Genomic DNA, 26603 nt, shown 5'->3' with positions numbered 1-26603 from the left:
AGAAGTTGGAATTTCAAACAAGGTGGATCTGGGGTGAATTAGCGAGGGTAGAAAAGATCAAGGTTTTTGATGGGGGAAGATAAGAGATGGTGGTGAACAGCTGTTTTAAAGACCTGGAGGGAGGAGTGGGATTGAAGGGAGTGAGGGAGTTTGTTCCAGAGGCGGGGGAAAAGAGGCATGAAGGAGTGAAGGTGAGCAGACAGCCGAGATTTCGGCAGTTTAACCATCAGAGGGTTGCTGGCAGATCTTGTGCGACCTGTAGGAATATTTGGGGGACAGAGCACAGAGAGAGCTGGGGGTGCAAGGCCGGAGAGGAGTCGGAAGAAGACAGAAAGACCACCTACCTGCCTGTGGTGAGTGAGTGAAAGGCCCTCAGAGATAGCTTCATCGTGGGAGATTCCAATAATTCTGAAAGCTTTGGTTTCAACAGCGTGAAGCCGAGCTAGGTGTGAGGCAGGAGCACCGGCCCATAGGGGAGAACAGTATTCCATTGAGCTGCGGATGAAAGCCTTGTATGTGGTGAGGAGCTCAGGTGTGCCGAGGAAGGACTTCGCATGACGGAGGATGCCCAGTCGGCGACTGGCTTTGGAGGCCAGCTTGGAAATGTGGTTTTCCCAAGAAAGATCATGACAGATAGTGAGACCCAAAAGCTTGAGCGACAGAACTTCTTGGAGAGGATTGTTGAGAAAGTAGATGGGAGGGTTGTCCAGTCGATCTTTTCGGAGAGACATAGTAAGAGTGTGAGATTTGTCCTCCCTTTGCTCGAGTTCTACAAACTGTATGTACGTGCTGAGGATTTTCCCATTCTGAGGAGACATGCACTGAAGTTTGCATCACTGTTTGGGACGACCTACAGCTGTGAGCAGTTATTTTCAAAACTGACTCTTGCAAAGACTCGGTTTCGCTCAAGACTGACTGACCCAAACCTGCAAAACCAGCTGCGAGTAGCATCATCATCACTACCACCTGACACCAAACGCCTCGCCAAAGAGAAACAGTTCCAGCCATCGCATTAGGTGAGTCCGATATATGTATTCAATAATTTAGCATGGCCCTCGAAGGATGTTCTAAAAATCGAAATGGCCCTCGACAGGAAAAAGGTTCCCCACCCCTGCTTTACGTAGTCCGACTTACATTTGGGTACATTGTGCTTTCATTTGGGTAAATTCACTTACATTCATTCACATTTGGGTAATTTGTAAAATTCTGTTCGCATTCGTTTTCTTGGACGTGAAGAAGCACACCGTAACGTTTTACTGCATAAAATGACCTTCCTTTACATAGTACGACTTACATTTGGGTACATTGTGCTTTCATTTGGGTAAATTCACTTACATTTGGGTACATTTGGGTAATTTGTAAAATTTGTAAAATTCTGTTCGCATTCGTTTTCTTTGACGTGAAGCAGCACACCGTAACGTTTTACTGCATAAAATAACGTTCCTTTACATCGTAGGGCTTACATTTGGGTACATTGTGTAGTGAAAATGTATCAAAGTTGACCCCAGGTGTGATGCTCACTTAAACCACTGAGAGGCCTCTATAAGACCTCAGACGTCCGCGGCTCCGGGCCACTCCTGCGACATTTACTCTATGACATGTAGACTCGGATGGTACGTACATGCAGACACTCTAGGCTTGCTTGCATTGACTAATATTATCGATCCTTCCTATATGATGCCATGATCCTGATATATATTGCATGATTGTATTCTGCAGGATGTTGCCAGAGATCTGATTGTTATTAAACCTACCTATGGGGACAAAGTTGTGGACTTGATTGATTTCCACTGCACATTGTGCTTTCATTTGGGTAAATTCACTTACATTTGGGTACATTTGGGTAATTTGTAAAATTTGTAAAATTCTGTTCACATTCGTTTTCTTGGACGTCAAGGACACCGTAACGTTTTACTGCATAAAATAACCTTCCTTTACGTAGTCCGACTTACATTTGGGTACATTGTGCTTTCATTTGGGTAAATTCACTTACATTTGGGTACATTTGGGTAATTCGTCGGACGGAGTCCACTAAAGCAGAGTCCACTCAAGCAGAGTCCAGTTCCGGTCGAGCAGAGTCCAATCGAGCAGAGTCTGGTTCCGGTTGAGTACACTATAGTCCAATCCGATCCAGTCGGGCCTAGTCCAGTCAAGCCCGGTCCGGTCGATTCCAGCCGAACAGAATCTAGTCGAGCCGGACATGGTCCGGTCGAGCCGAAACAAAATCAGTAAAGCTGGACAGAGTCCAGTAGAGCCGGACAGAGTCCAGTAGAGCCGGACCTAGACCAGTGGCAGTAAAGCCGGAACGAGTCCAGTAAAGCCGGACCGAGTCCAGTAGAGCCGGACCGAGTCCAGTAGAGCAGGACCGAGTCCAGTAGAGCCGGACCGAGTCCAGTAGAGCCGGACCGAGTCCAGTAGAGCCGGACAGCGTCCAGGCGAGCCGGACAGAGTCCAGTAGAGCCGGACCGAGTCCAGTAGAGCCGGACAGCGTCCAGACGAGCCGGACAGAGTCCAGTAGAGCCGGACCGAGACCCGACCGAGTCCAGTAGAGCCGGACCGAGTCCAGTAGAGCCGGACAGCGTCCAGTAGAGCCGGACAGCGTCCAGTAGAGCCGGACCGAGTCCAGTAGAGCAGGACCGAGTCCAGTAGAGCCGGACCGAGTCCAGTAGAGCCGGACCGAGTCCAGTAGAGCCGGACAGCGTCCAGGCGAGCCGGACAGAGTCCAGTAGAGCCGGACCGAGTCCAGTAGAGCCGGACCGAGTCCAGTAGAGCCGGACAGCGTCCAGACGAGCTGGACAGAGTCCAGTAGAGCCGGACCGAGACCGGACCGAGTCCAGTAGAGCCGGACCGAGTCCAGTAGAGCCGGACCGAGTCCAGTAGAGCCGGACGGCGTCCAGTAGAGCCGGACGGCGTCCAGTAGAGCCGGACGGAGTCCAGTAAAGCCGGACCGAGTCCAGTAGTGCCGGACAGAGTCCAGTAGAGCCTGACCGGGTCCAGTAGGGCCGGACCGGGTCCAGTAGAGCCGGACCGGGTCCAGTCGAGCCGGACCGGGTCCAGTAGGGCCGGACCGGGTCCAGTCGGGCCGGACCGGGTCCAGTCGGGCCGGACCGGGTCCAGTCGGGCCGGACCGGGTCCAGTCGGGCCGGACCGGGTCCAGTAGGGCCGGACCGGGTCCAGTAGGGCCGGACCGGGTCCAGTAGGGCCGGACCGGGTCCAGTCGGGCCGGACCGGGTCCAGTAGGGCCGGACCGGGTCCAGTAGGGCCGGACCGGGTCCAGTAGGGCCGGACCGAGTCCAGTAGGGCCGGACCGAGTCCAGTAGGGCCGGACCGAGTCCAGTAGAGCCGGACCGAGTCCAGTAGGGCCGGACCGAGTCCAGTAGGGCCGGACCGAGTCCAGTAGGGCCGGACCGAGTCCAGTAGGGCCGGACCGAGTCCAGTAGGGCCGGACCGAGTCCAGTAGGGCCGGACCGAGTCCAGTAGGACCGGACCGAGTCCAGTAGGGCCGGACCGAGTCCAGTAGAGCCGCCAACGCTGTGGAATCTGGCGGTTTATTATCTCGTCTGGTGTGCACTTTGAGCAGTTCCCACAGTTTCATACAAATCAACAATAAAGATCTTCCAATTATAACAACGGAACACTTAAAGTTAAACATCATTTCAATGTCATTCTCCACACGCGTGCTTCGTAACGAGCTGTCCGTCTGCACACGAATTCGTACCGGTGCACGAAGATCCCGCACATCCGACATCCCCTGTGCTGCAAAAGCGCGTCCCGAACCACCACAACGACACCTCGGAGAGCACAGCGTCGCTCGCACATCGCGCTCCAATCTCCATTCAAGCAAACGTCCAACGAAAATGCACTGAACCAACAGGTGGCGAGTTTAACGTTACACTGTACACCGGTAACACCTCAACATTTCTCCAGTGAAACAACGCCAAAGCGTCGTTCGACGTTACACAGCTCGGGAGTCACCAAAGCATATTTTCACCAACAATGGAGTGTGTATGCACCAAAACATATTTGGTTATACGTTACCATGCCAAAGCAACCCAGTTTATACACCGCCAAAAGCCCTTGGAACAAAGCTATGAGAATGAAGTTTCACAATTTCGTGCATGAATAATGATTCATAACCGAAAAAAGAAGGTGGAGATTTTGAGTTCTGGGAGAACTTCCTCCAACCTCCTAAAACCCGTATATGGAGATAACAAGCAAAGAGCATGAGCCTCGTTACCAGCCCCTTCCGACTTATACACCGCCAGCCCGTTTCCGCTTATACACCGCCAGCCCGTTTCCGCTTATACACCGCCAGCCCGTTTCCGCTTATACACCGCCAGCCCGTTTCGGCTTATACACCGCCAGGCCGTTTCGGCTTATACACCGCCCACTAAACCGTTTGTGTTCGTGTACAAACGTTTGTCGGTTGTCACTTTCGTTTTGAGCCGGAATAATCGAAGTATTACTCGAAAGCTAGGAAAGCAATCAAGCTAATTTTTTCAACAGTAACAACATCTACATTGCGTTGGAATTATTACTTAACGGACATCGAGATAATACACAGACGCCTGTCTCTGAACGTCACGACCTGAATCCCTGCACACAGAGAGTTCCGACAAATTGCTATGGAAATACAAGCCATTTTGTTTCCATAACACTTGCAATTAGAAGCCATTTTGTTTCCATCATGCAAAGCGCACGAAACCTGCAACGTGTCCGTTTTCGAATCAAACTGTCTTTGCCTTCTCCCAAAAGATAAATTATATTACGTTGAAGGAGCGGTCCACAGAGATCCGGTCCGACCGGCCGCCGACGTCGACGACGAAGGACTTGTCGCCCCGTCGCAGCTCGCAGGACCCGGAAGGGCCCGTCGTACGGCGGCCGGAGTGGCCCCGGGTGCGCGTCATGACGCACAAAGACGTACGCCGCTGTGCGAAGCGCCGGGAGGACATAGGACTGGGGGCCACCATGGCGGGACGTTGGCACGGGGGCAAATCGTCGGGCCGCCTCCTGGAGGTCCGAGCGCTGGTGTGCGGCAGACCAGGGACTGGTAGCGTCGGGCACGAACTCGCCCGGGACGCGGAGCGGCTGGCCGTAGACGAGCTCGGCGGCGGACGCCCGGAGGTCCTCCTTGGGGGCCGTGCGGAGGCCCAAAAGGACCCACGGCAGCCGGTCGGTCCAACCGTCATCCTGAAGGCCGGCCATGAGTGCGGCCTTCATGGAGCGGTGAAACCGCTCGCACAACCCATTGGCTTGGGGGTGGTAGGCCGTGGTGCGGTGCAGCGTGACCCCCAACGAGCGGGCGACCGCGCCCCAAAGTTCGAACGTGAACTGTGGGCCGCAGTCGGACGAGATGTCCGCCGGTGCGCCGAAGCGCGCGACCCAGGTGGCGATGAACGCCTGCGCCACGTCGGCGGTGGTGGTGGAGGTGAGGGGCACGGCCTCCGGCCACCTGGTGGTCCTGTCCACCATGGTGAGCAGGTGGGTGAACCCCCGCGATGGGGGCAGGGAACCCACCAGGTCCACGTGGACGTGGTCGAAACGCTGTGCAGGCACGGTGAAAGGTGCTAGCGGGGCCTGGGTGTGGCGGTGGACCTTGGCCCACTGGCAGGCCGTGCAGGCGTTGGCCCAGTCGCCGACGTTCCGTCGAAGGCCGTGCCAGACGAAACGCGCCGACACCAGCTTCTGAGAAGCTTTCCGGCCCGGGTGAGAAAGGCCGTGGATGGAGGCGAAGATGCGGCGCTGCCAGGAAACGGGCACGATGGGGCGAGGCTGGCCCTGGGAGACGTCGCAGAGCAGGACGGTGCCCGCGAAGGGGATGTCGGCCAGGCGGAGGCCCGTGTCCACCGCCCGGAGGGCCTGCACCGAGGTGTCGGTGGTCTGGTCGGCCGCCATGAGCGCGAAGTCCACGCCGAGGTGGACCGCGTTCGCGCTGGCCCGAGAAAGACAGTCGGCCACGGCGTTGTCTTTGCCGGCGACGTGCCGGATGTCCGTGGTGAATTCCGACACGGCGGAGAGGTGGCGCTGCTGGCGGGCCGACCACGGCTCCGTGACTTTGGCCATCGCGTAGACCAACGGCTTGTGGTCGACGAAAGCCGTGAACAGGCGGCCCTCCAGGAGGTGTTGGAGATGGCGAACGGCCAGGAATAGACCGAGCAGCTCGCGGTCGAACGTGCTGGATTTTAACTCATTCGGCCGAAGTTGCCGGCTGAAAAAAGCGAGTGGCTGCCAAACCCCGTCCACCCATTGTTCATGGACGGCGCCCACCGCGTAGTTGGAGGCGTCCGTAGTGAGGGCAATGGGCGCGTTGAGCACCGGGTGAGCCAGCAGCGTTGCGTCGGCGAGGGCCCGTTTGGCGCTCGCGAAGGCCGCGGACCAAACGATGTCATGCTTGGCCGGCTTGCCCCGGAGGGCCTCGTAAAGGGGCCGCATGAGCTGAGCAGCACGGGGCACGAATCGGTGATAAAAATTCACCATGCCGAGGAACTCTTGTAGGGCCTTGATGGAACGGGGACGCGGGAACGTGGTGATGGCCTCGACCTTGGTCGGCAGCGGCACTGCCCCGGTCTTGGTGATGCGGTGGCCCAAAAGGTCAATGGTCGTCGTGCCGAAGTGGCATTTGGCCGGGTTGACAATTAAGCCGTGCTCGCTGAGGCGACCGAACAGTGTTCGGAGGTGGAGGAGGTGCTCGGCGCGGGACGTGCTGGCGACGAGGATGTCGTCCAGATAGACGAAAAGAAATGGCAGGTCGCGCAGCACGCCGTCCATTAAGCGCTGGAACGCCTGGGCCGCATTCTTGAGGCCAAACGGCATCCTCAAAAATTCGAACAGGCCGAACGGCATGATGACGGCCGTCTTTGGGACGTCGGCCGCCCGGACAGGTACCTGGTGGTATCCCGGTATCAGGTCAATTTTGGAAAATATGACCCGTCCCGCCAAACGGGCAGAAAAGTCCTGGATGTGCGGGATCGGGTACCTGTCGGGGGTGGTAGCGTCGTTGAGGCGGCAGTAGTCGCCACACGGGCACCATCCGCCCCCCGGCTTTGCCACGATGTGCAGTGGTGAGGCCCACGCGCTATTGGAGCGCCGCACGATGCCGAGGTGCTCCAATGCGTCAAACTCGGCCTTTGCCACGGCGAGCTTGGCTGGGTCGAGGCGGCGGGCCCTGGCGTAGACCGGCGGGCCCGTAGTGGGTATGTGGTGCTCGATCCCATGCCACACTGCGACAGCCGAAAACGTCGGCCGCGTGAGGGCCGGGAATTCCGCGAGCAGGCGAGCAAACTCGTTCGCCATCGGGAGGGCGCACGCTAGTTCGGTCGGCGCGGAGCTGCTCATCGTGCACGCCAGGGAGCTGAAGGTCTCGGCGTTGACAAGGCGACGGCGTTTGACGTCGACCAGCAGCCCGTGCGCGCAGACGAAGTCGGCGCCCAGCAAAGCCATGGGGACACAGGCGGTCACAAAGGTCCACTGAAAGCGCTGGCTGCCGAAGCAGAGGGTGACGCCGCCCGGGCCGAAAGTGCGTATGGCCGAGCCATTAGCAGCGACCAAAGAGGGGCCGCAAACGGCGTCCCGCCTGTCCTGCTCGGAGGCGGGTATGACGCTCAGTTGGGCGCCGGTGTCACAAAGGAAACGCCGCCCGGACGCTTTGTCCCGAATAAAAAGCAAGTTGCCCGAGTGGCCGGCGCTCATGGCTGGGAATGAACGCCGGCCCAGCCGTTTCCCGACTTGCCGAAAGTGCACGGGGGTCGACACGTCCGAGCCTTGTGTCCGAACCTGGCGTGGTAATAACACCACGCCTGGTCAGGTGGAGGCCCCGGCCGTCGTGTCGGAAGCAGTCGGTGCGGCGTGGCGGCCGCCAGTTGCACCGGCAGTTCAGCCTCCAACCGCGCAGGGTGCTCGGGCATCGTGGGCGTCGCCTCGGATGGCGGCAGGCTCCAGGTAGCCGCGCCGATGTGTTGGCCCGCCGAGGAGATCTTATCGGCTTCCCTGGCGAGGGCGCGGGGATCGGTGATCGACGTGCCAGCCAGGGCGAGGCATACCGGGTGAGGCAGCTGGCGAAGGAACAGCTCGCGGAACAGAAAATCCAGAGAGTGCTCACCGAGCAACGAGAGCATATAGTCCATGCACTCGGACGGGCGCGTGTCGCCGAGCTCGGGCAGGTCGAGCAGGCGCCGTGCGCGTGCCGCCGGTGAGAGGGCGAAAGCGTCGAGGAGGAGCGTCTTCAGTGCGTCATACTTGTCAGCAGCCGGCGGGTGCTCGAGGAGGCTCAGGGCGCGGGCCGCGGCGGCGGTACCGAGCGCCGCCACGACGTGGTGGAAGCGGGTGTCGTCCGCGGTGATGCCTCGCAGGGCGAACTGGGAGTCCGCCTGAGCGAACCAAACAGCCGCGTGAGCCTCCCAGAAGGTAGGCAGTTTAAGAGTCACTGCCGTGTCCATGTCGGTAGTTCACCAGTGAAGGAGCTGCGCTCCAGCGCGAGTCGAAAGAATTGACGCGACCAAAGACGGAATTCGTCCGAGTTGCTTTATTGAAACAAAACAGCTCAGGTATTCTGACAAGCCCGTTTATCGGGCAGCAATATATTGTTGCGAATATGGAATTTGGCCTCCATATCCGCTTGTAAATATTCCCCTATTTTCTCCAATACTCCCCAACTTTCCCCGATCCCCCATTCCCTAGTCCCATTGCATGTAAATAACAATCAGTAGAGCCGACCTTCCCCTTATTCCCCCATTAAATGTCGTGCCCAGGTCCACCGCACCACACGTAGACAATTATAGGACATCTTGCTAGTTATTCTTAATCTATGTCAGTTAAGGACTTGTTTCCATTAATTATGACTCTTCGTTGCACCAGAATGTGATTATATGGCACCTGTTAGGAAGTTTAGGACCTCCCCATACCTCTCCGCATCTCTTCCCCATGAAGAAGCGCCAACTACAACAACAACAACAAAAGAGGGGGGCGGCGCGGTGACGGCATGGGGAGTGGGCGTCCTCCTTCCGGCTCGGTTAGCCACCATTGACCACGCGCTCCACGGGGTTACCACGAAGGGGCTCCCTGTCGGCCCCTCGTCAAGGGCGGAGCCGGTAACCCCCGCACCCAATGAGAAGCCATGGGCCGATGCCATCTGGGGCGGCGCTAACGAGCCGAGGGCGTGTCACTCCCCGCCGGATATACGCGGCCCCGCGCCGGATGTGACGTCAGATGCGCCCCGAGCTGGAGAAAGACGGACCTGCGAGCGCTGAAACGGATGCGCCTGAGTTTGGAGAGGCCTGAGAAAGAACGTCACCTCTGAGCGCTGCGACGAGACCCCCCCGCGTCTCTGGACCGAACCGTGTACCCTGCTTTGAGCCAAGAGTGCACCTTGAGCCATCGCTATCTGCCTTTCCTAGCCATCAAACCCCGTGTGAGTCAGCGTTGTCCCGTTTATCTGTGGTCTGTCTAGGGTTAATATAAGAGTGTGTCTAAGTGCCTGTCTTCCTGTAATATACCTCTAGCCCCTGTAATCTAACCTTTTTCCGTACGAATATACTTGAGAACTGAACCCCTGGTGTCGTATTGTGTCATTATAACCCAGCCGGGTGTCTTCTCTTTCCTATTGAGCCAGCATAGCGCGGCTCGTCAACGTCGAGTATAGTCGGGTAATTCGTGGTAATTTGTGCGGACACGACGGCCATTCCGCTCGGCCCACTTTAACATCAAAGTCGTGTCTGTAACAATTGGTGTCGGGAGTGAGATTCGAGGCCCGACCAAATTTTGAAGGAAAAAAAAAAAAAAAAAACGAATAGAGGAAAAAAAAAAAATTTGGTCAAAATTTGGAGCGGCCGAAATTTGTTTTGTTTTACGAAACTCGAATTTTGCAAGTCGCGCTATGGCGGATCAAGACGGCTGGGGTCCGGTAGGGGAGAGTGAAGCAGGGTCGGTCCAGGACCAAATTGAGGGACATGAGGGACATGAGGAGAGCGAAGCAGCGAGGGTAGCAAACGCACAAAATGGCGCCTCGCTGGTCACCGCGCCCGCGACCGTAGCAGCGCCGCCGATGGATTGGGGCCTATTTATGGAACAAATAAAGGCGCTCATGGTCCAGACAAGTGAAGACCTGAGGAATGACTTGGGAAACCAAATGGGGGTAATGAGGGACGAAGCGAGGGCTCGGAGTGAGCAATTGGGGGTAATGAGGGACGAAGCGAGGGCTCGGAGTGAGCAATTGGGGGTAATGAGGGACGAAGCGAGGGGTACCGGTGAGAAGTTAGACAATAATTTTGAGGAGTTAGACAAGAAAATTGGGAAGTTAGACAATAATTTTGAGGAGTTAGACAAGAAAATTGGGAAGTTAGACAAAAATTTTGAGGGGTTAGACAATGGGATAAAAGAGGTGAGAAATGGGTTAGAGGGGGTAGAAAATAGAATGGCTGCCCAGGAGAATCAGATAGAGGGAGTGAAAACTGGGTTAACGGGGGTAGAAAACAGAATGGCCGCTCAAGAGAATCAAATGGAAGGGATGCAAAAAGGGTTAGAGGGGTTAGAAAACACCATGGAAGGCAAATTGAGGGACATGAGGGACCAAGCGGAAAGGGAAGTTAACCAAATGGGGCAGCAGATAGAGGGGGTCAGAATGGGGGTAGAAACCAAACTGGATGCTCACAGGGAGGAAATGGAGCAGATGAGGGTGGCATCTGGGCAGGAGATGCAAGTGATGGGAGAGCAGATCAGAAGAGGAGTGAGTGAGGAGGTCGGAGGAGTGCGCGAGGAGGTGAGGCACTGTAGGGAGCACATGGAGAAGGAGGTGAGAAAGGGGACTGTAAAGTTACAGGGGGGCATAGAGGTCCTGACGCAGGAGGTGGAACAGCTGACGGAGGGACAAAAAGAACTAACGGAGCAGGTTCAAAGGAACACTGCGGTATTAGGAGGGTTAAAAGTGACACAGAAAGAACTAAAAGACGACTTAATAGCGACAAAGAGGGAATGTCAGATGGTACGTGAGGGACTGACAACAAGGCTGGACGAGGTGATAGAGGTAATGGAGACGAAGGACCGACAGGTAAGGACGCACATGGAAACGGTCAAGGTAGCCTTGGAGGACGAGCTTGAGGAGACAAACCAGGGAATAAAAGAAGTGAAGCACAAATTAGAAGAAGTGGAAGAAGGGATGAGCGAAATTAAGAAGCGACGGAGAGGGGATAAGAAAGAGATAAAAGAGGAGATAAAAGAATTGGTCCAAAGTCTGTGTTTGGATCGTGATGATGTGCTCATTAACCGGATGAGGGATTCGCAGGTGATGGAGGAGAAGCGAAGAGGAAGAGGACCCGGTGTAAGTGGTGACCAATATGGTCGTGCGTATGATGCGCCAGGGGATTTAAAAAGCTTGGGGGTCGAGATAGACCCGGGTGTTCGTGAGAGGCCGTTGGTGAAGTGTGCGACAGGTCTGGTGTGCGAAAGAGGAGGTGTGCGAGAAAGTCCGACTCTGGGGTGTGTGAGGAAAAAGTGTGTGCCAAGGAGTGAGGGTGCTGGCGAGAGTGAGTCGGTCGTAGCGCGTGTGCGAGGGGGCACATGGAAGCGCGGGGTGGTGAGTGTTACAGAGGGTGTGACGGGAGAGTGTGCGCAGGAGTGTGCGCGAGAAAGGTGTGTGACGGACAGGTGCATGAGGAAAGAGTGCGCTGTCAGAAGTAAGGAAGAGTGTCCACCTGTGGTGAGTGTTACAGAGGGTGTAACGGGAGAGTGTGCGCGAGAAAGGTGTGTGACGGACAGGTGCATGAGGAAAGAGTGTGCTGTCAAGAGTAAGGGTGAGTGCGTTGTCACGAGTGGAGGTGAAAGTAGTGAGAGTGACATGGAGCGTGAGTTAGTTGTGACAGGTGAGCGAGGATGTACACCTGGGATGGAAGGATGCACACCTGGAATGGTAGAGCGTGAGTGGGAATGCACGCTGGAGTTGGTGGTGAGGCACGTGGTTGGGTGTGCGAATGAGGGCACACCTGTGATTGTCACAGAGGAGGTGACCGAGGAGGGGGCGCGAAGCGGTGTATTGGTGAGGTGTGCGACCAACGAATGTGTGCCAAAGTGTTCGGTGGTCAGGTGTGTGACCAAGGCTGTGAGTGGAATGGGTGTACCTGGGTGTGTAAGGAAGGGTACGAGGAGCATGGGCACAGCTGGATGTGTGAGCAAGGAACGGGCTGCGGGGTGTAAGCAAGCAGGTGAAGCATCGACGGTGACCGGGTTAAAGGTTAGGTCGACTTTTAGCCGAAGCAGGCCCTCGGTGCGTGCCGGGCCTCGCTTTGAACGGCCGCGTCCAGGCTCCACTAGGCGGAGCTGGCAGCCCGATAGAAAGGGTCGTTATGGCGACCACGTTTTGTTGAGACGTGCCGGCAGGTCGAGATCGGGACATTGGATGGCTCCACGCCGAGGTGATGCGTGGGATCTCGGCCCGGGTAAGCCCCCGTCCCTGCCCCGAATGCCGGACGCATCCACCCGCTGGCACAAAACAACCAGCACCCATTGCTTGGCTTTACGAAGCCGGGCTTTGGACAGGGATTGGCGCACCGAGAGGTATTAGTGAGTCGACTGGGTGATGAGGTTAGTGTTTTGGACCCAAAATTAGAGAAAAGCAAAATTTGATGATTGGCAAAGGATTGGCAGAGTGATGATTGGTAATGGTACAGTGATTGGCAGATGATTGGCAAATTTTTAATTTGTTGCAATTTGATGTGCAAAATTGGTAGTGAGAGACCCCCGATGTGGTGGGATGGCAAATCCACCATCCTTCCCATGTGGGGGGCAAAGGAGCAATAGCTTATGGGGTGTATGGCAGTGAAAACTAGCCCGGGTGGGTTAGGATATTGTGTGTAGGGATCTAGAGAAGATGACCTTAGGTAACGTTAAGATTAGTTAGTGACTGATACCTGTAGTGGGGACGCAGGTAGATTAGTGTGGATTATAATGACGAGGGAGCGCAATAGTTAAAGGGACGACTGGGAAGCGCAAGTTTCAGAAGGGAGTAGTTAGCTGAGATGATGCCGTGTTTGTGAGAATTGAACAGGTGTGATTGCACAGGTGTGCAACTGGACAGGTGTGTGGAGCAGTGTATGAGTAGTGAGTGTGTGGATCAGCGCGAATGCGCTTGGGGAGAGAAGGGTGCAGGTGGCACCAGGTGTGAGAGCACAGGTGTGCAGGTACAGGTGTGTGGAGAGAGTTGGAGTGAGTGGTACGGAGTGGTGTGCATGGTGCGAAGGTGTGGATGGGGGAAGAGTGGACCCCTTTCACGAGCACCCGGGGCGGGTAGTGTAAGTGTTAGGTAGAGGGTGCAGGTAAATTGTGGTTGGATATTGGCATTTGTGGTGCGGTTGCAGAATGGTGTTGTGAATGGGTGCATTAGTGTTGTGGAAATGGCTGGGCGTGTAGCCTGTTAGTGTGTGTAGTTGGTTGGGCACTCCACCACTGTGAGGATGTCGGCCAGGTGAGGCCGCAGGTGGGCTCTGGGAGCCGGTAGTTGTGAGTGGGTGCCTGAGGATCCCGGGTGTGGATCGGGCAGCCCAGTGCCAGAGAGGGCACGGAGTGGGGAGAGAGCCAGAGGGCCTTCCCCTGGTAGTTAGGTTAGGGTAAGGAGCAGGTAAGCTCGGAGGCAACTGCAGCGGTGGAGGTGTGCAGGTGGGTAGACCCACTGGGAGAGGTACACGTCGCAGCCCAGAAATTGTACGAGGGCACCGGGAGATGAATCGGGGGAGTGAGACCCCAAATTGAAGAGCACCACAGTTTGGCCAATGGGAATTGGTTTTTAGAACCCATAGTGTAAGAGGGCCAATGGTTTGGCCGGAGAAAGACCCCGGGTAGTGTAAAGTTGTTAAAGTCATTTAGGAAATAGTTAGGATTGATGAACCTGTCGCACCATACGCAGCCACTTACCTGTGGTGATGATGATGACTCCACACCTGTGTTTTCTTTGGTTGTGTTGCAGAAATGAGAATTGTTGTTGGATTTGTGAGACGCATCACGACGTGGATGAGACATTGGGGTGATTCCATCTCTCCCTCCCTAGGAGGGACTGATGATGAATTGGTAATGGCAAATTTTGATGTTGAGTTGAAAATGGCAAATTTTGATGAGAGTTGAAAATGGCAAATTTGATTGGTTAGGAGGGAGAGAAGACGAATTTGGTATATGGGAGGAACGGGGAAGACAGTAGGGATGTTTGTTGATTTGTAAAGTAGATGTTTATGGGTAGTGTTGTGTTGTGTGGATACAGTAAGGGGTAAGGGAGGGGCCATGTAGGTTACCTGGTGGGGGGGGGGGGCGTACGATAGGAACGTACCTGTCTCACCTGGTTCCCATGTGCCCCCAGTGTGCATCACCTTACATTGCGTGCACTTTTGCGCCCTTACCACCTTACTCACTTGTTTCTTCTTTTGTCTCCCACCTCCGAGGATCTGGCTTTGGGGTAGAGAGAGAGGAAAGAGAGGTGCTGGCTGCGCAGTTGTGGGCCTGCACTTTCGCTGTTTGCTGCCGGGATCGATACACCATATGGACCGCAATGTTTGTGGCCACCCACAATGGACCGCAGTTCGTTTGCGGCCAAGCACCACCCGGGGATGGACCTATGGGTCAACGTGGCACCTATGCCATAAAGGTGAACCATAGTTAACACCACCAAGTGCACCACAAGAAGAGCAAGAGACACCTGCAGGGTTAGGGGTTGTTGAAGTTATTTTTATTCCAATGAACAATGGTGACTGCACCGATTGGTGGTGGGGTGGTGCTTTTGATGCTCGGGAAGGGTGCTCTGCACGTTATTAAAGGCCGTCGGCCACAGAGCACTCGTGGGTTGGTGTATCGATGTTGGCAAGCGCGCTCTCTCTCTATGCATAACATCTGCATGTGTTCCTCCAAAAACAGGTCCTGGATCGTAGTGTAAATAGCAGCGTAGTCTTGTAAATAATGCTCCCTACCGGCTGTATGTGTAGTTTGCGAATTCTTTCCGGATTCGGTTATCCTGTGGGTGTGTTTCTGTGAGGAGAAGGGTGCAACGTCGCAGGGGGACATATTTACTCATTTGTGAATATCTGTAAAACTGTCGCACTCAGGGTAGAGTTAATAGTAGAGGGAACTACATTGCGTGCCACACTAAAGTAGGTAAAAATTTATCGGGTCGGGACGCCCCGAGGGTAGAGAAGGGTGCAATGTTGCGAATATGGAATTTGGCCTCCATATCCGCTTGTAAATATTCCCCTATTTTCTCCAATACTCCCCAACTTTCCCCGATCCCCCATTCCCTAGTCCCATTGCATGTAAATAACAATCAGTAGAGCCGACCTTCCCCTTATTCCCCCATTAAATGTCGTGCCCAGGTCCACCGCACCACACGTAGACAATTATAGGACATCTTGCTAGTTATTCTTAATCTATGTCAGTTAAGGACTTGTTTCCATTAATTATGACTCTTCGTTGCACCAGAATGTGATTATATGGCACCTGTTAGGAAGTTTAGGACCTCCCCATACCTCTCCGCATCTCTTCCCCATGAAGAAGCGCCAACTACAACAACAACAACAAAAGAGGGGGGCGGCGCGGTGACGGCATGGGGAGTGGGCGTCCTCCTTCCGGCTCGGTTAGCCACCATTGACCACGCGCTCCACGGGGTTACCACGAAGGGGCTCCCTGTCGGCCCCTCGTCAAGGGCGGAGCCGGTAACCCCCGCACCCAATGAGAAGCCATGGGCCGATGCCATCTGGGGCGGCGCTAACGAGCCGAGGGCGTGTCACTCCCCGCCGGATATACGCGGCCCCGCGCCGGATGTGACGTCAGATGCGCCCCGAGCTGGAGAAAGACGGACCTGCGAGCGCTGAAACGGATGCGCCTGAGTTTGGAGAGGCCTGAGAAAGAACGTCACCTCTGAGCGCTGCGACGAGACCCCCCCGCGTCTCTGGACCGAACCGTGTACCCTGCTTTGAGCCAAGAGTGCACCTTGAGCCATCGCTATCTGCCTTTCCTAGCCATCAAACCCCGTGTGAGTCAGCGTTGTCCCGTTTATCTGTGGTCTGTCTAGGGTTAATATAAGAGTGTGTCTAAGTGCCTGTCTTCCTGTAATATACCTCTAGCCCCTGTAATCTAACCTTTTTCCGTACGAATATACTTGAGAACTGAACCCCTGGTGTCGTATTGTGTCATTATAACCCAGCCGGGTGTCTTCTCTTTCCTATTGAGCCAGCATAGCGCGGCTCGTCAACGTCGAGTATAGTCGGGTAATTCGTGGTAATTTGTGCGGACACGACGGCCATTCCGCTCGGCCCACTTTAACATCAAAGTCGTGTCTGTAACAATATATACACATTTATGCCGGGGCGTTTGCCCGGGAAAACCGAGACCGGGCATGCCCGGGTGTCAAGGGCGAGTCCTGGAAAGGCGAGTCTGGACATGCCCGGGCGTCCTGGACGCGGCCTGGCAAGTCGAGGCTGGGCGTGCCCGAGCGCTCTGGGCGAGCCCTGGAAAGGGAAGAGCGGGCATGCCCGGGAAAGACGAGACCAGGCGTGTCCGGGAGGTTCGGGCGTGCCCAGGAAAAGCGAGTCCGGGCATGCCCAGGAGAGGCGCGTCTGGGCCCGTCCGGACGAGCCCGGCATGGCGATCGCGCCCTGGCCGCGTCCTGGCAGGTGCAAGGCGATTGTGTACATTCAGCGGGAACCGCTACAACGTAATGATTTATTTTAGTTCTTACAATCAGTCAGAATACGCATACGATCAGACAGCATTGTTTAGCCTTAAAACAAGAACAGATACTGTCGTGAAAAATCAATCAGGTCCACAACTTTGTCCCATAGGTAGGTTTAATCTCAATTAGATCTCTGGCATCATCCTGTAAAAATACAGTCATGCAATAGATATCAGGATCTTGGTATCATACAGAGAGGACCGATAATAATAGTCAAAGCAAGCGAGTCTAGCATATATGTGCGAGTCTAGCATATACGTACCATTCAAGACTACATGTAAAGTAAATGTCACAGAAGTGGCCCAGCGTCGCGTATGTCCCAGGTTTTATAGACGCCCTTCAGTGGCTGAAGCGAGTATCTCTCCTGGGTTCAACTTTGGTATGATTTCACTTCATTCTCCCCGCCGTTAGAACTATACTGCCGCTAGGCAGATCGCAAGCGTGCGTCAGCGTTAATTGATTGGGTACGTCATTCCATGTCAGTCGGTCCACCCGTAGCGGTCGGGGTGGTGAACTACCCTGCCAGCCCGTGTCCGGAAACTACCGGGTACGGCATCCCCAAGCCCGGAGTCCCCTGCGATGGAGTAGCCGCTGGAGGCAGGTGTCGGAGGGGGCACCTCAGAGCCTTCAGGCAGGGGTGTAGGTGACGACAGAGGTGACGGCAAAGGTTCCATAGAGGAAGCTTCGGTAGATTCCATAGACTCGTAGATCGGTTCGTCGGTATCCCTATAAGGGTCGATGACCCCACAAGGGGCGAGATGGCGTACGGAGACAGTGGACTCGCGTCCATCTGCCGTCATCACACGCGCATGCTTGGGATTAGCCTGGAGTACCTGCACCTTATCCACAAAGGGGTCGTACTTGCTTGTGCGCACCGCTCGTTTGAGATAGGCCGGCCCCGGCTCAGCGAGCCAGCTGGGTAAAGATCGGATACTACCCGAGCTTCTAGGGTGGTGGAACAGTCTTTCGTGAGGAGTCTGGTTGGTGGCCGTACATAGGAGAGCCCTGATCGAGTTCAGGGCCGCAGGTAGCGACCAAGCCCATTTATCGAGACCCTGGCCGAGGGTCCGGAGGCTTAGCATGACGGCCCTCCATATAATTCCATTGAAGCGTTCGATCTGCCCATTCGCCTGGGGTCTGTACGGTGTGGTGTAACTCGAAACAACATTATTTTGGAGCAAATAACCTCGCACCTCCTGCGACAGGAACACCGCACCCCGATCGGTATGCATGTAGGCCGGATGCCCAAACATAGAAAACAAATTCTGCAGGCACCGTATGACCGTGGCTGCCATCATATCCCCGCACGTATAAGCAAAAGGGAATCGCGAGTACTCATCAACGATAGTGAGCAGATAACGAGAGTTGCTCGACACTGTCAGTGGTGCTTTGAAATCCATTGCCAATCTCTCCCACGGTCTAGTAGCCCTAACCAGCGTCCCCATGGGAGGGTTGTAAAAACGCGGCTTGAGTTCCGCACATATAGCGCAGTCTCGGCAGATCCGGCGGATTTCTTCAATCGAGTACGGCAGATTACCACTACGCACAAAATGAGCGAAACGCGCCACCCCTGGACGACACATAGTGTCGTGCAAAGCGCGCAGCCCCTCCAAAGTTACGATCCCCGCACACGTAGCCGGCCTCGATAAAGCATCGGCGACCAGGTTATCCTTCCCCGGGCGGTATTTGATGGTGTAGCAGAAGTCGGCGAGTTCGATACGCCAGCGAGTGATTTTCTCATTCTTAATACGTTGAGCATGTAAGGTGTCGTACATGAACGCAACGCTTTGTTGGTCCGTGATGATTTGGAAGCATCGCCTGAGTAAGTCCCGTCGCCATCGCCAAATCGACTCGACGATCGCGTATGCTTCCTTTTCGACAGACGAATGCCTCCGCTCAGCGGAGGTGAGAGTCCGCGAAAAGAAAGCCACAGGGCGCCCCCCCTGGGAGAGAGTCGCCGCTATCGCATGATCCGAGGCATCACTTTCCAAGACGAAAGATTCGCTCTCGTCGATCGTCGCCACAGCGGCGCCCGCGATGTCGGCCTTAAGGCCCCCGAAGGCCGCCAAGGCGGCCGGGCTCATGGGGAACGTGTCGCAGGCCACGAGGGGGCGGAGCTTCGCAGAGAAATTTTGCACCCACTTCGAATAGTGGGCGAACAGCCCGAGAGCTCGCTTCAGTGAAGCTCGATCGCCGGGCGGGGCCATATCAAGCAAAGGTCGCAGACGCTCCTTATCCGGAGAGACTGAGCCATGGGTCACGGTGTACCCCAGAAGATCTATCGTGCGTTGAGAGTAACGACACTTAGCCTCATTCATGGTTAGGCGATACCTATGCGCGACCTCGAGGAAGCGCTTCAGATTAGCATCGTGATGCTCCTGGTCATATCCACAAACCGTAAGATTGTCCAGATAGACAAAGACATCTGTCAAGTTCTCCTTAGTAACGAGGTCGTCCATAGCCCTCTGAAAACAGGCGACCCCATTCGTTACCCCAAAAGGTAATCGGGTGAACTGGTATAACCTTTGACCCGATTCGAAGGCGGTATAGATGCGATCAGCCCTAGAGATGGGGATCTGATGATACGCACTACGCAGATCAAGAGTGCTGTAGACGGAGTACTGGGCCACCTGTCGTACTAGCGCGTCCATCCCCGGTAAGGGGTAGGCGTCCAGCTGTGTAAAGCGATTAACCGTCTGTGAGTAGTCGATTACCATGCGCCGGCGATGGGCCTCACTTCGCACCACTAAGACCTGTGCCCGCCACGGCGACCGGCTAGGTTCGATAACACCGGCCTTCAAGAGTTGGGCCGTTTCTTCCGCAATGAATTGCGCGTCCGCTCGTGAGTAGCACCGCGATTTTACCGCGACAGGCGTGCAGTCAGTGGTCAGGTTGGGGAACAGCGAAAGAGGCTCAATTTCCATTTTCGCGAGTGCACACACAGCAAGCATGTCCGTCCCACCGAATTCAATTTCCAAACGTCCATGTCGCTTAAGAAAATCGTGTCCTAACAGTATGTCCGCACATAATGCAGGCAAGACCATGAGATGTACATTTGGGAAAACCTGTCCCTTTATCACGAGTTTCAATCGACATTCCCCCTTCGTGCTGAGCCGAAGTCCTTGGGAGGCCATGAAGATCCGTCGTGTAGTCCCGATGACCGGCCACCCATGTTGACGCACCAGCCGCTGATCGATGAAACTATCCGTAGATCCTGTGTCGATTAGGGCCCGCGCAAAAATGCCTTCGACCAAGAGCGGGATAATGGCCTGATCAAGGCCAGAAGATCCGGCAGGTATTGCGCCGTCCGAGCGAGAAGATTGCGCTTCGCGCGTGGATCCCACACCGTCTGCAGTTTTCTGGTCGTTCGAGGAGCCTCCGGAGGGCCCCCGTGCCAAACGCAAAGTTGGTCGTGCCGGAGCAAGAGCGTGTAGTTCGTACGAGCTGCCATCAGATGGCGCTCGTGTCCCGTGCGAAAGATCGCAGTCAATTGTACTTTCATGTGCTGGAGCAAGAGCGTGTAGTTCGTACGAACAGCCGTCAGATGGCACTCGTGTCACGTGCAGCGTTTGTTGCTCAACAGGAGGAGCTTTCAAAGCCGGAACTTTTTGTTTGTTTGAGGAAGGCGTTCAAATGCCAGTCAAGGTCGGTCGCTCCGCGGCCTGTCGCGTTTGCGCCATTTGTTTCGGCGGCCCGGTGTATCTCACCAAGGATGTGCGTGCAGCCAGGGGCCCGCGAGGTGGAGGACCGCTCATCAAAGCCGGGTGAGGCGCCCCGTTCTGTGCTCGGTCCGTTGGCTCAGCGATAAGCCCATTCAAGGTCGCGCGTGCTCGTGTGCGTGCCCCACGCGGTCTTCTTGCACACTTTCGCAAAATGTCCTTTAGTAGAACACAAATGGCATATGGCTTCCCGAGCCGGACACGCTGACCTGGGATGCTGCCGATTGCCACAAAAATAACACGTCGCGTTCCGGTCAGGCCTGGGCTTGGCTGCTGTAGCTGCTGCCAGGCCGGAATCCGAGTCCACCTCGGGAGCGGCCAGGGGCTCGGCCGCAGTCGAGCCCGCACCCGTATCCTCGGCGGTAGCCCTCTCCGGTCGCGCGAGTTGAGAAGTCCCCGCGACGACCCGTGCGTGGTCATAAGCGGTGGATTGTTTCCGGGCCTCAGTGTAAACGTTGGCCAACCGTATGGCCTCCGCGAACATCAGGTCAGCTGTCTCCAAGAGCCTGAGTCTCAGATCTGTCGAGCTGATCCCAGAGACGAAAGCGTCTCGGACAAGATCGTCCTGGACTTGCTTGTGTGTCCGTACCTCTTGAGTACTGTCCGCGAGGAGGTGCTGCAGCTCCTGAGCGAAGCGATCGATCGACTCGGTTGGCTGTTGACGTCGCGTGGCGAGCAGATGCCTGTTGTACACCACGCTCCGTTTCTTAATGTAAAGTCGCTTTAGTTCTGCCACGGCGGCATCGTACGTCGTACATCGAGCGATGCTCCTGTAAACGTGGTGGTCGACTTTGGTCTGTAGCACAGACAGCTTCGTTTCAGCGGTGGGTACGGCATCCTGGGCGCCGAACTGGTTCTCCAGCGTTTTGAGCCAGTGAGTGAACACCGAGCCCGATTCCTCAGCTTGTGGGTCGGAACCGAGTGTCGGTACATTGATCATCTTGTGTCCCGCCATTTCCGTAGATCTTAATTGAGATTAAATGTTGTGAAAAATCAACAGGTCCACAACTTTGTCCCATAGGTAGGTTTAATCTCAATTAGATCTCTGGTATCATCCTGTAAAAATACAGTCATGCAATAGATATCAGGATCTTGGTATCATACAGAGAGGACCGATAATAATAGTCAAAGCAAGCGAGTCTAGCATACAGTATATGTGCGAGTCTAGCTTATACGTACCATTCAAGACTACATGGAAAGTAAATGTCACAGAAGTGGCCCAGCGTCGCAGATGGCCCAGGTTTTATAGACGCCCTTCAGTGGCTGAAGTGAGTATCTCTCCTGGGTTCAACCTTGGTTTAATTTCACTACAGATACATTCAAAGAACACTGCCGCCATGCCAAATAAATAAATATCCTTCAGCACGGCGCATGTAGATTGTATTGGGAGGGAGAGATGCACAATAATTGATTGATTAATTGCATAATTAAAATCAATAAATAATAATCATAAAATATTTTCTTAATCAATTGGTTAATATTATACCTAAACCACCAGTGCTTCATCCGAAGCTGTAACTTTTTGAAAGTTAATTAAATAAGTCATTAATCGGAAAAATTATGTCATGAATTTATTAATCAAATAATTAATAAATCAAACAGGAGATGACGATGGTTCACGAGCAAGCGGTATTCAATGACAAAGGATGGACAATAACAGAAACAGGCCCGGACAGGCCAGGCCCGGAAATGTCAAAACGAAGGTTACTGACCTTGAAATGAGATAGAAAATAATGTATAATCAGTTATGAGGTTAGTTAGCTACACAATACCGAAAATTCGGTGAAAAATGAAATGAAAAAAAAGGAAGAAAAAAAATGAAAAATGAAAAATCGAGCTCCATGGGGCTATGCACATGACATTGGCCTAACCAAATTTCGAAACCCCTGTCAGATTCCACCAAACCCCTCGGAGAAGATGTAGCTTGAACTCGATTACCCCCGAAAAAGACATCTTTTTCAGGCGTGGCTCCGCCCACAATGGGCGCAATACGCCCACACAACTCGAAGCAGGACACAACGAGATCATGATATCAACCTCCCACCCAAGTTTCATCAAGACCGGATGATATCATCGGGTACTTATGCTGCGGACAGACAGACACACACATACACACACACAGACAGACAGACAGAGCGTTTGTTGTGGAAGAGGCGCAGACACACACGCAGACAGACACACAGACAGACACACACACATGACGAATATAGTGGTCACTTGATAACTCGTGAACCAATAATCATAAAGTAATTAAATAGTTAATCAATTGGCTAATACAATACATAAACCACCACCATTTAATCCGAATCTGCAACTTTAAAAAAAAATTAATCAAGTCATTAATCGAATGATTAAATAATTAATCGATTCATTGATTCACCAATAAAGTCCCTGGTGTTGGGCTAGCGGCGAGGGTGCCAGCTTAGGATGACCTAGGATCCTGGGTTCGAATCCCGGTCAATCGCTGAATTAACGCCAGGGGGGTTGACTCAGCCTGTCATGCTCTTCCGAGGTCGGCAAATTGAGTACCAGTTCACTGGTAATTCCCTGCTTGTCGTTAAAGGCGGACAAAAAGGGTTGGCGTCAGGAAGGGCATCCGGCCATAAAACATTGCTTCAGAAAGGGGACTGAAAAACAACAACAACAACCACAATTCCCGAAAAAGGCCAACCCCCGCTGGCGGGGAAAAATGGCCTCTAAAAGGTGTTTTTTTATTTTATTTTATTGATTCACCAATAAATAAAAAATGTTGATGAATCATTTACAGCCAAATAACTTGGTCACTGTCGTGGCCAAATATCAGCTTCCCAGCTCGAAAATGGCCTGATATAATGTCCAGATGAGAAAGGAAGTAATGAGATATTTCATTAATCGATAATAATTAAGTAACTAATCAATTAATTGATTTATCAAAAAAAAATACAGTTTTTGCCAGAGCAATTGCTTACTGTTGTGCCGAAATGTCACCTTCCTAGTCAAAGGATTCCTCTGCCTTCCAACTCTCACTTCCATCTCCTCCAACTTTATTCTTCGCTCTGCCCCCACCCCTACCACCTCCCTCAACTGTCCCTCACCCAATCACCATCACATCTTTTGTCCTCCTCATCCTTCCCTTTCCTCTAGCTATTCTGAAATCTCTGACACACTATTAACAGCTCTCCCTACCTCCTCCACCTCTTCCACATCTTACCCTAACCCTCCCCTCCCCTGTCCTGTATCCGATGCTCCCCCTTCCCCTTCATTAACGGTATGGACCTCAAACATCCGGGGCCTTCGCTCAAACCTGATTGATCTCTCCATTCAGGTTGCTTCTGACAAACCAGACTTGATCTGCTTAACAGAAACTTTCCTCCTTCATGATGTCTCTGATTCCTTCATATCTCTTCCTGTTTACTCTCTCCTCCGGTATGATCGACCTGAGCCTCATCCTGGTGGGGTGATTGCTATCTTTATCAAAAACTCTCTTCCTCACTCTACTTGCACTGCCCTCTCTCCACACCACCCCCAGGAGTACCTCTGGCTACGGCTTCCTCTCCGCTCCCACCTTTTGTTCATATGTGTTCTGTACCGTCCAACAAACAGTGATGACTCCATCTGCATCTCACCGTCTTATAACATGGACCAACTTCTATCTACTCATCCCAACTCTCTCTCTCTTCCTCACATGTGGTGATTTCATCTGTCATCATGCCAGCTGGATGGGTGTGGGTACCTCTCTCACCAGCCATGGCACCTCAGCAAAGGACTTCTGCGACTCATTGGGACTGACACAATCTGTCAATTTCCCGACCGGGATCTCAGTCAATGGAGTATCTTCTCTTCTCGACTTGGCCATGACAAACTTCTCTGCAAATGTCTGCTGCTCTTCTTCTGCTCCAATCGGTTCTTCTGATCATGTGCTTGTTAAAGTAGACGTTTCTCTGGCCATTCTCAGAGAGCCTCAGCATCGTCGAGTCTAGCATTTTACTCAGGCCAACTGGCACGGTCTTCAAGCAGTCATCAATCATCTGGACTGGTCTCCCATCTCAACTGCCTCTGACATCAACTCATCTGTTGAATTATTCCAAAGTAAATTGCTCTCTCTCTCTCTCTCATGCACAGATTTGTCTAATCTCGTATTCAGTTGTCATACCCTTCCTCCCGTCCATGTTACACGGAATCTTCTGGTGAGGCAGTTGTCCTGAAACAACTTGCCTTCACCTCCTGGAAGGCAGCTCCAACGGAAAGAAATCTCATTTCCTTTCACAAAGCCCGGAACAAGTGTGTCCACCCTCAGGAGAGCCAGGAATCAATATCTCTCTACTCTCAAGACTGAACTCTCAAACCTGTCTCCCTCTTCCAAATCGTGGGGGTGTTCATCCAAATGTTGTTTTTTTTTTGTTTTTATTTGGTATACAAGATCGAGGCTCGTGAAAGAGCGAACATTAATCACACAGAAAGACAAACCGACACATAAAACATATAACATCGGGAGCGGTAGACAAGATGGGGAGAGAGCGGGAAGGACAAAAACACAACATTTGAGAGCAGGGTCCGAGAGACATGGAGACATCGAGAGATCTGTGAGAGGGACAGGGCTTTGGAGGGGGGCATGGAAAGGGGGGGGGGAGAGGTATAAAACATATGGACACTGCCAGGACTTCCAGGAAAGAAGTGGAATTTCAAACAAGGTGGATCTGGGGTGAATTAGCGGGGGTAGAAAAGATCAAGGTTTTGGATTTTTTTTTTTTTTTTTTTTTTTTTTTTTGTATACTGAATCGAGGCTCGTGAAAGAGCTAACATTTATTTCACAAACAAATCAACCAGACAAACAAAATATACAAAAAGAGGGAGCGGAAGACAAGATGGGGAGAGAAGGGGAAGCACACACCCACAACATTTGAGAGCAGGGAGAAGTGTGGGAGGGAGAGGGCTTGGGGGCAGGAGGCGTGGGAAGGGGGGGGGGGGTGGGAGAAGTATAAAACACAAGGGGAGATAAGAGATGGTGGTGAACAGCTGTTTTAAAGACCTGGAGGGAGGAGTGGGATTGAAGGGAGAGAGGGAGTTTGTTCCAGAGGCGGGAGAAAAGAGGAATGAAAGAGTGAAGGTGAGCAGAGAGCCGAGATTTCGGCAGTTTAACCATCAGAGGGTTGCTGGCAGATCTTGTGCGACCTGTAGGAATATTTGCAGGACAGAGCACAGAGAGAGCTGGGGGTGCAAGGCCGGAGAGGAGTCGGTAGAAGACAGAAAGACCACCTACCTGCCTGCGGTGAGTGAGTGAAAGGCCCTCAGAGATAGCTTCATCGCGGGAGATTCCAATAATTCTGAAAGCTTTGGTTTCAACAGCGTGAAGCTGAGCTAGGTGTGAGGCAGGAGCACCGGCCCATAGGGGAGAACAGTATTCCATTAAGCTGCAGATGAAAGCCTTGTATGTGGTGAGGACCTCAGGTGTGCCGAGGAAGGACTTCGCACGACGGAGGATGCCCAGTCGGCGACTGGCTTTGGAGGCCAGCTTGGAAATGTGGTTTTCCCAAGAAAGATCATGGCAGATAGTGAGACCCAAAAGCTTGAGCGACAGAACATCTTGGAGAGGATTGTTGAGAAAGTAGATGGGAGGGTTGTCCAGTCGATCTTTTCGGAGAGACATAGTAAGAGTGTGAGATTTGTCAGGATTGAAAGACATGTTCCACTTGTTTGACCAGTCTGTGATTTTGTCCAAGTCTTCAGAGAGTGAGGAGGCTGCAGACTGCCGATCTGAGGGAAGAGGAATGGAGCGGCAGAGAGTGGAGTCATCAGCAAAGAGATAGAGAGGATTTTCCAGAGAGTCGGAGAGATCATTGATAAAGACCAGAAAAAGCACAGGGCCCAGAACACTGCCTTGGGGAACTCCAGCCTGAACAGGAAGGGGAGATGAGAGAAATCCATTCAGGGCCACACGTTGACTACGACCAGAGAGGAAGTCCGCAAGCCATGCATGGAGATTTCCATGGATACCATAGGAGGAGAGTTTGGTGAGCAGAACTGGGTGCCAGACCGTATCGAAGGCACGTGATATGTCAAGGGAGACAGCTCTGATTTCCTGTTTGGCATTGAGGACCTCCATCCATTGTTGAGACAGCAGAAGCAGCATGTCCAGAGTCGAGTGACCTGGCCTGAAACCAAATTGATGATCAGAGATCAAGCCATTGGAGAAGAGGAGAGATTTCTTATCC

The 26603-nt window shown here is 53.5% G+C and overlaps 1 protein-coding gene across 3 annotated transcripts in view; it reads right to left on the bottom strand.

Annotated features, from left to right (window-relative positions):
* The window catches only part of DDIAS (DNA damage induced apoptosis suppressor), a 100087-nt gene extending 95986 nt beyond the window's left edge, over positions 1-4101 (bottom strand). The window contains exons 1-2 of one of the 3 annotated variants that reach the window (XM_078768559.1): positions 4039-4101; positions 3719-3862 (exon numbers count right to left, since the gene is read on the bottom strand). In XM_078768559.1, the coding sequence (XP_078624685.1) occupies positions 3719-3819 (101 nt within the window). In that variant the 5' untranslated portion in view covers positions 3820-3862; positions 4039-4101. Of the gene's footprint in view, positions 1-3718 lie in introns of all 3 variants that reach the window. The other 2 variants (XM_078768558.1, XM_068136289.2) reach the window with 2 other exon arrangements.
* Between the last annotated feature and the right edge of the window lie 22502 nt (positions 4102-26603).

The sequence above is a fragment of the Myxine glutinosa genome, chromosome 14 (genome assembly GCF_964187855.1).
Source record: "Myxine glutinosa chromosome 14, kmMyxGlut1.1, whole genome shotgun sequence".
Lineage (NCBI taxonomy): Eukaryota > Metazoa > Chordata > Myxini > Myxiniformes > Myxinidae > Myxine > Myxine glutinosa.
This window is presented reverse-complemented; position numbering and strand designations above follow the sequence as displayed.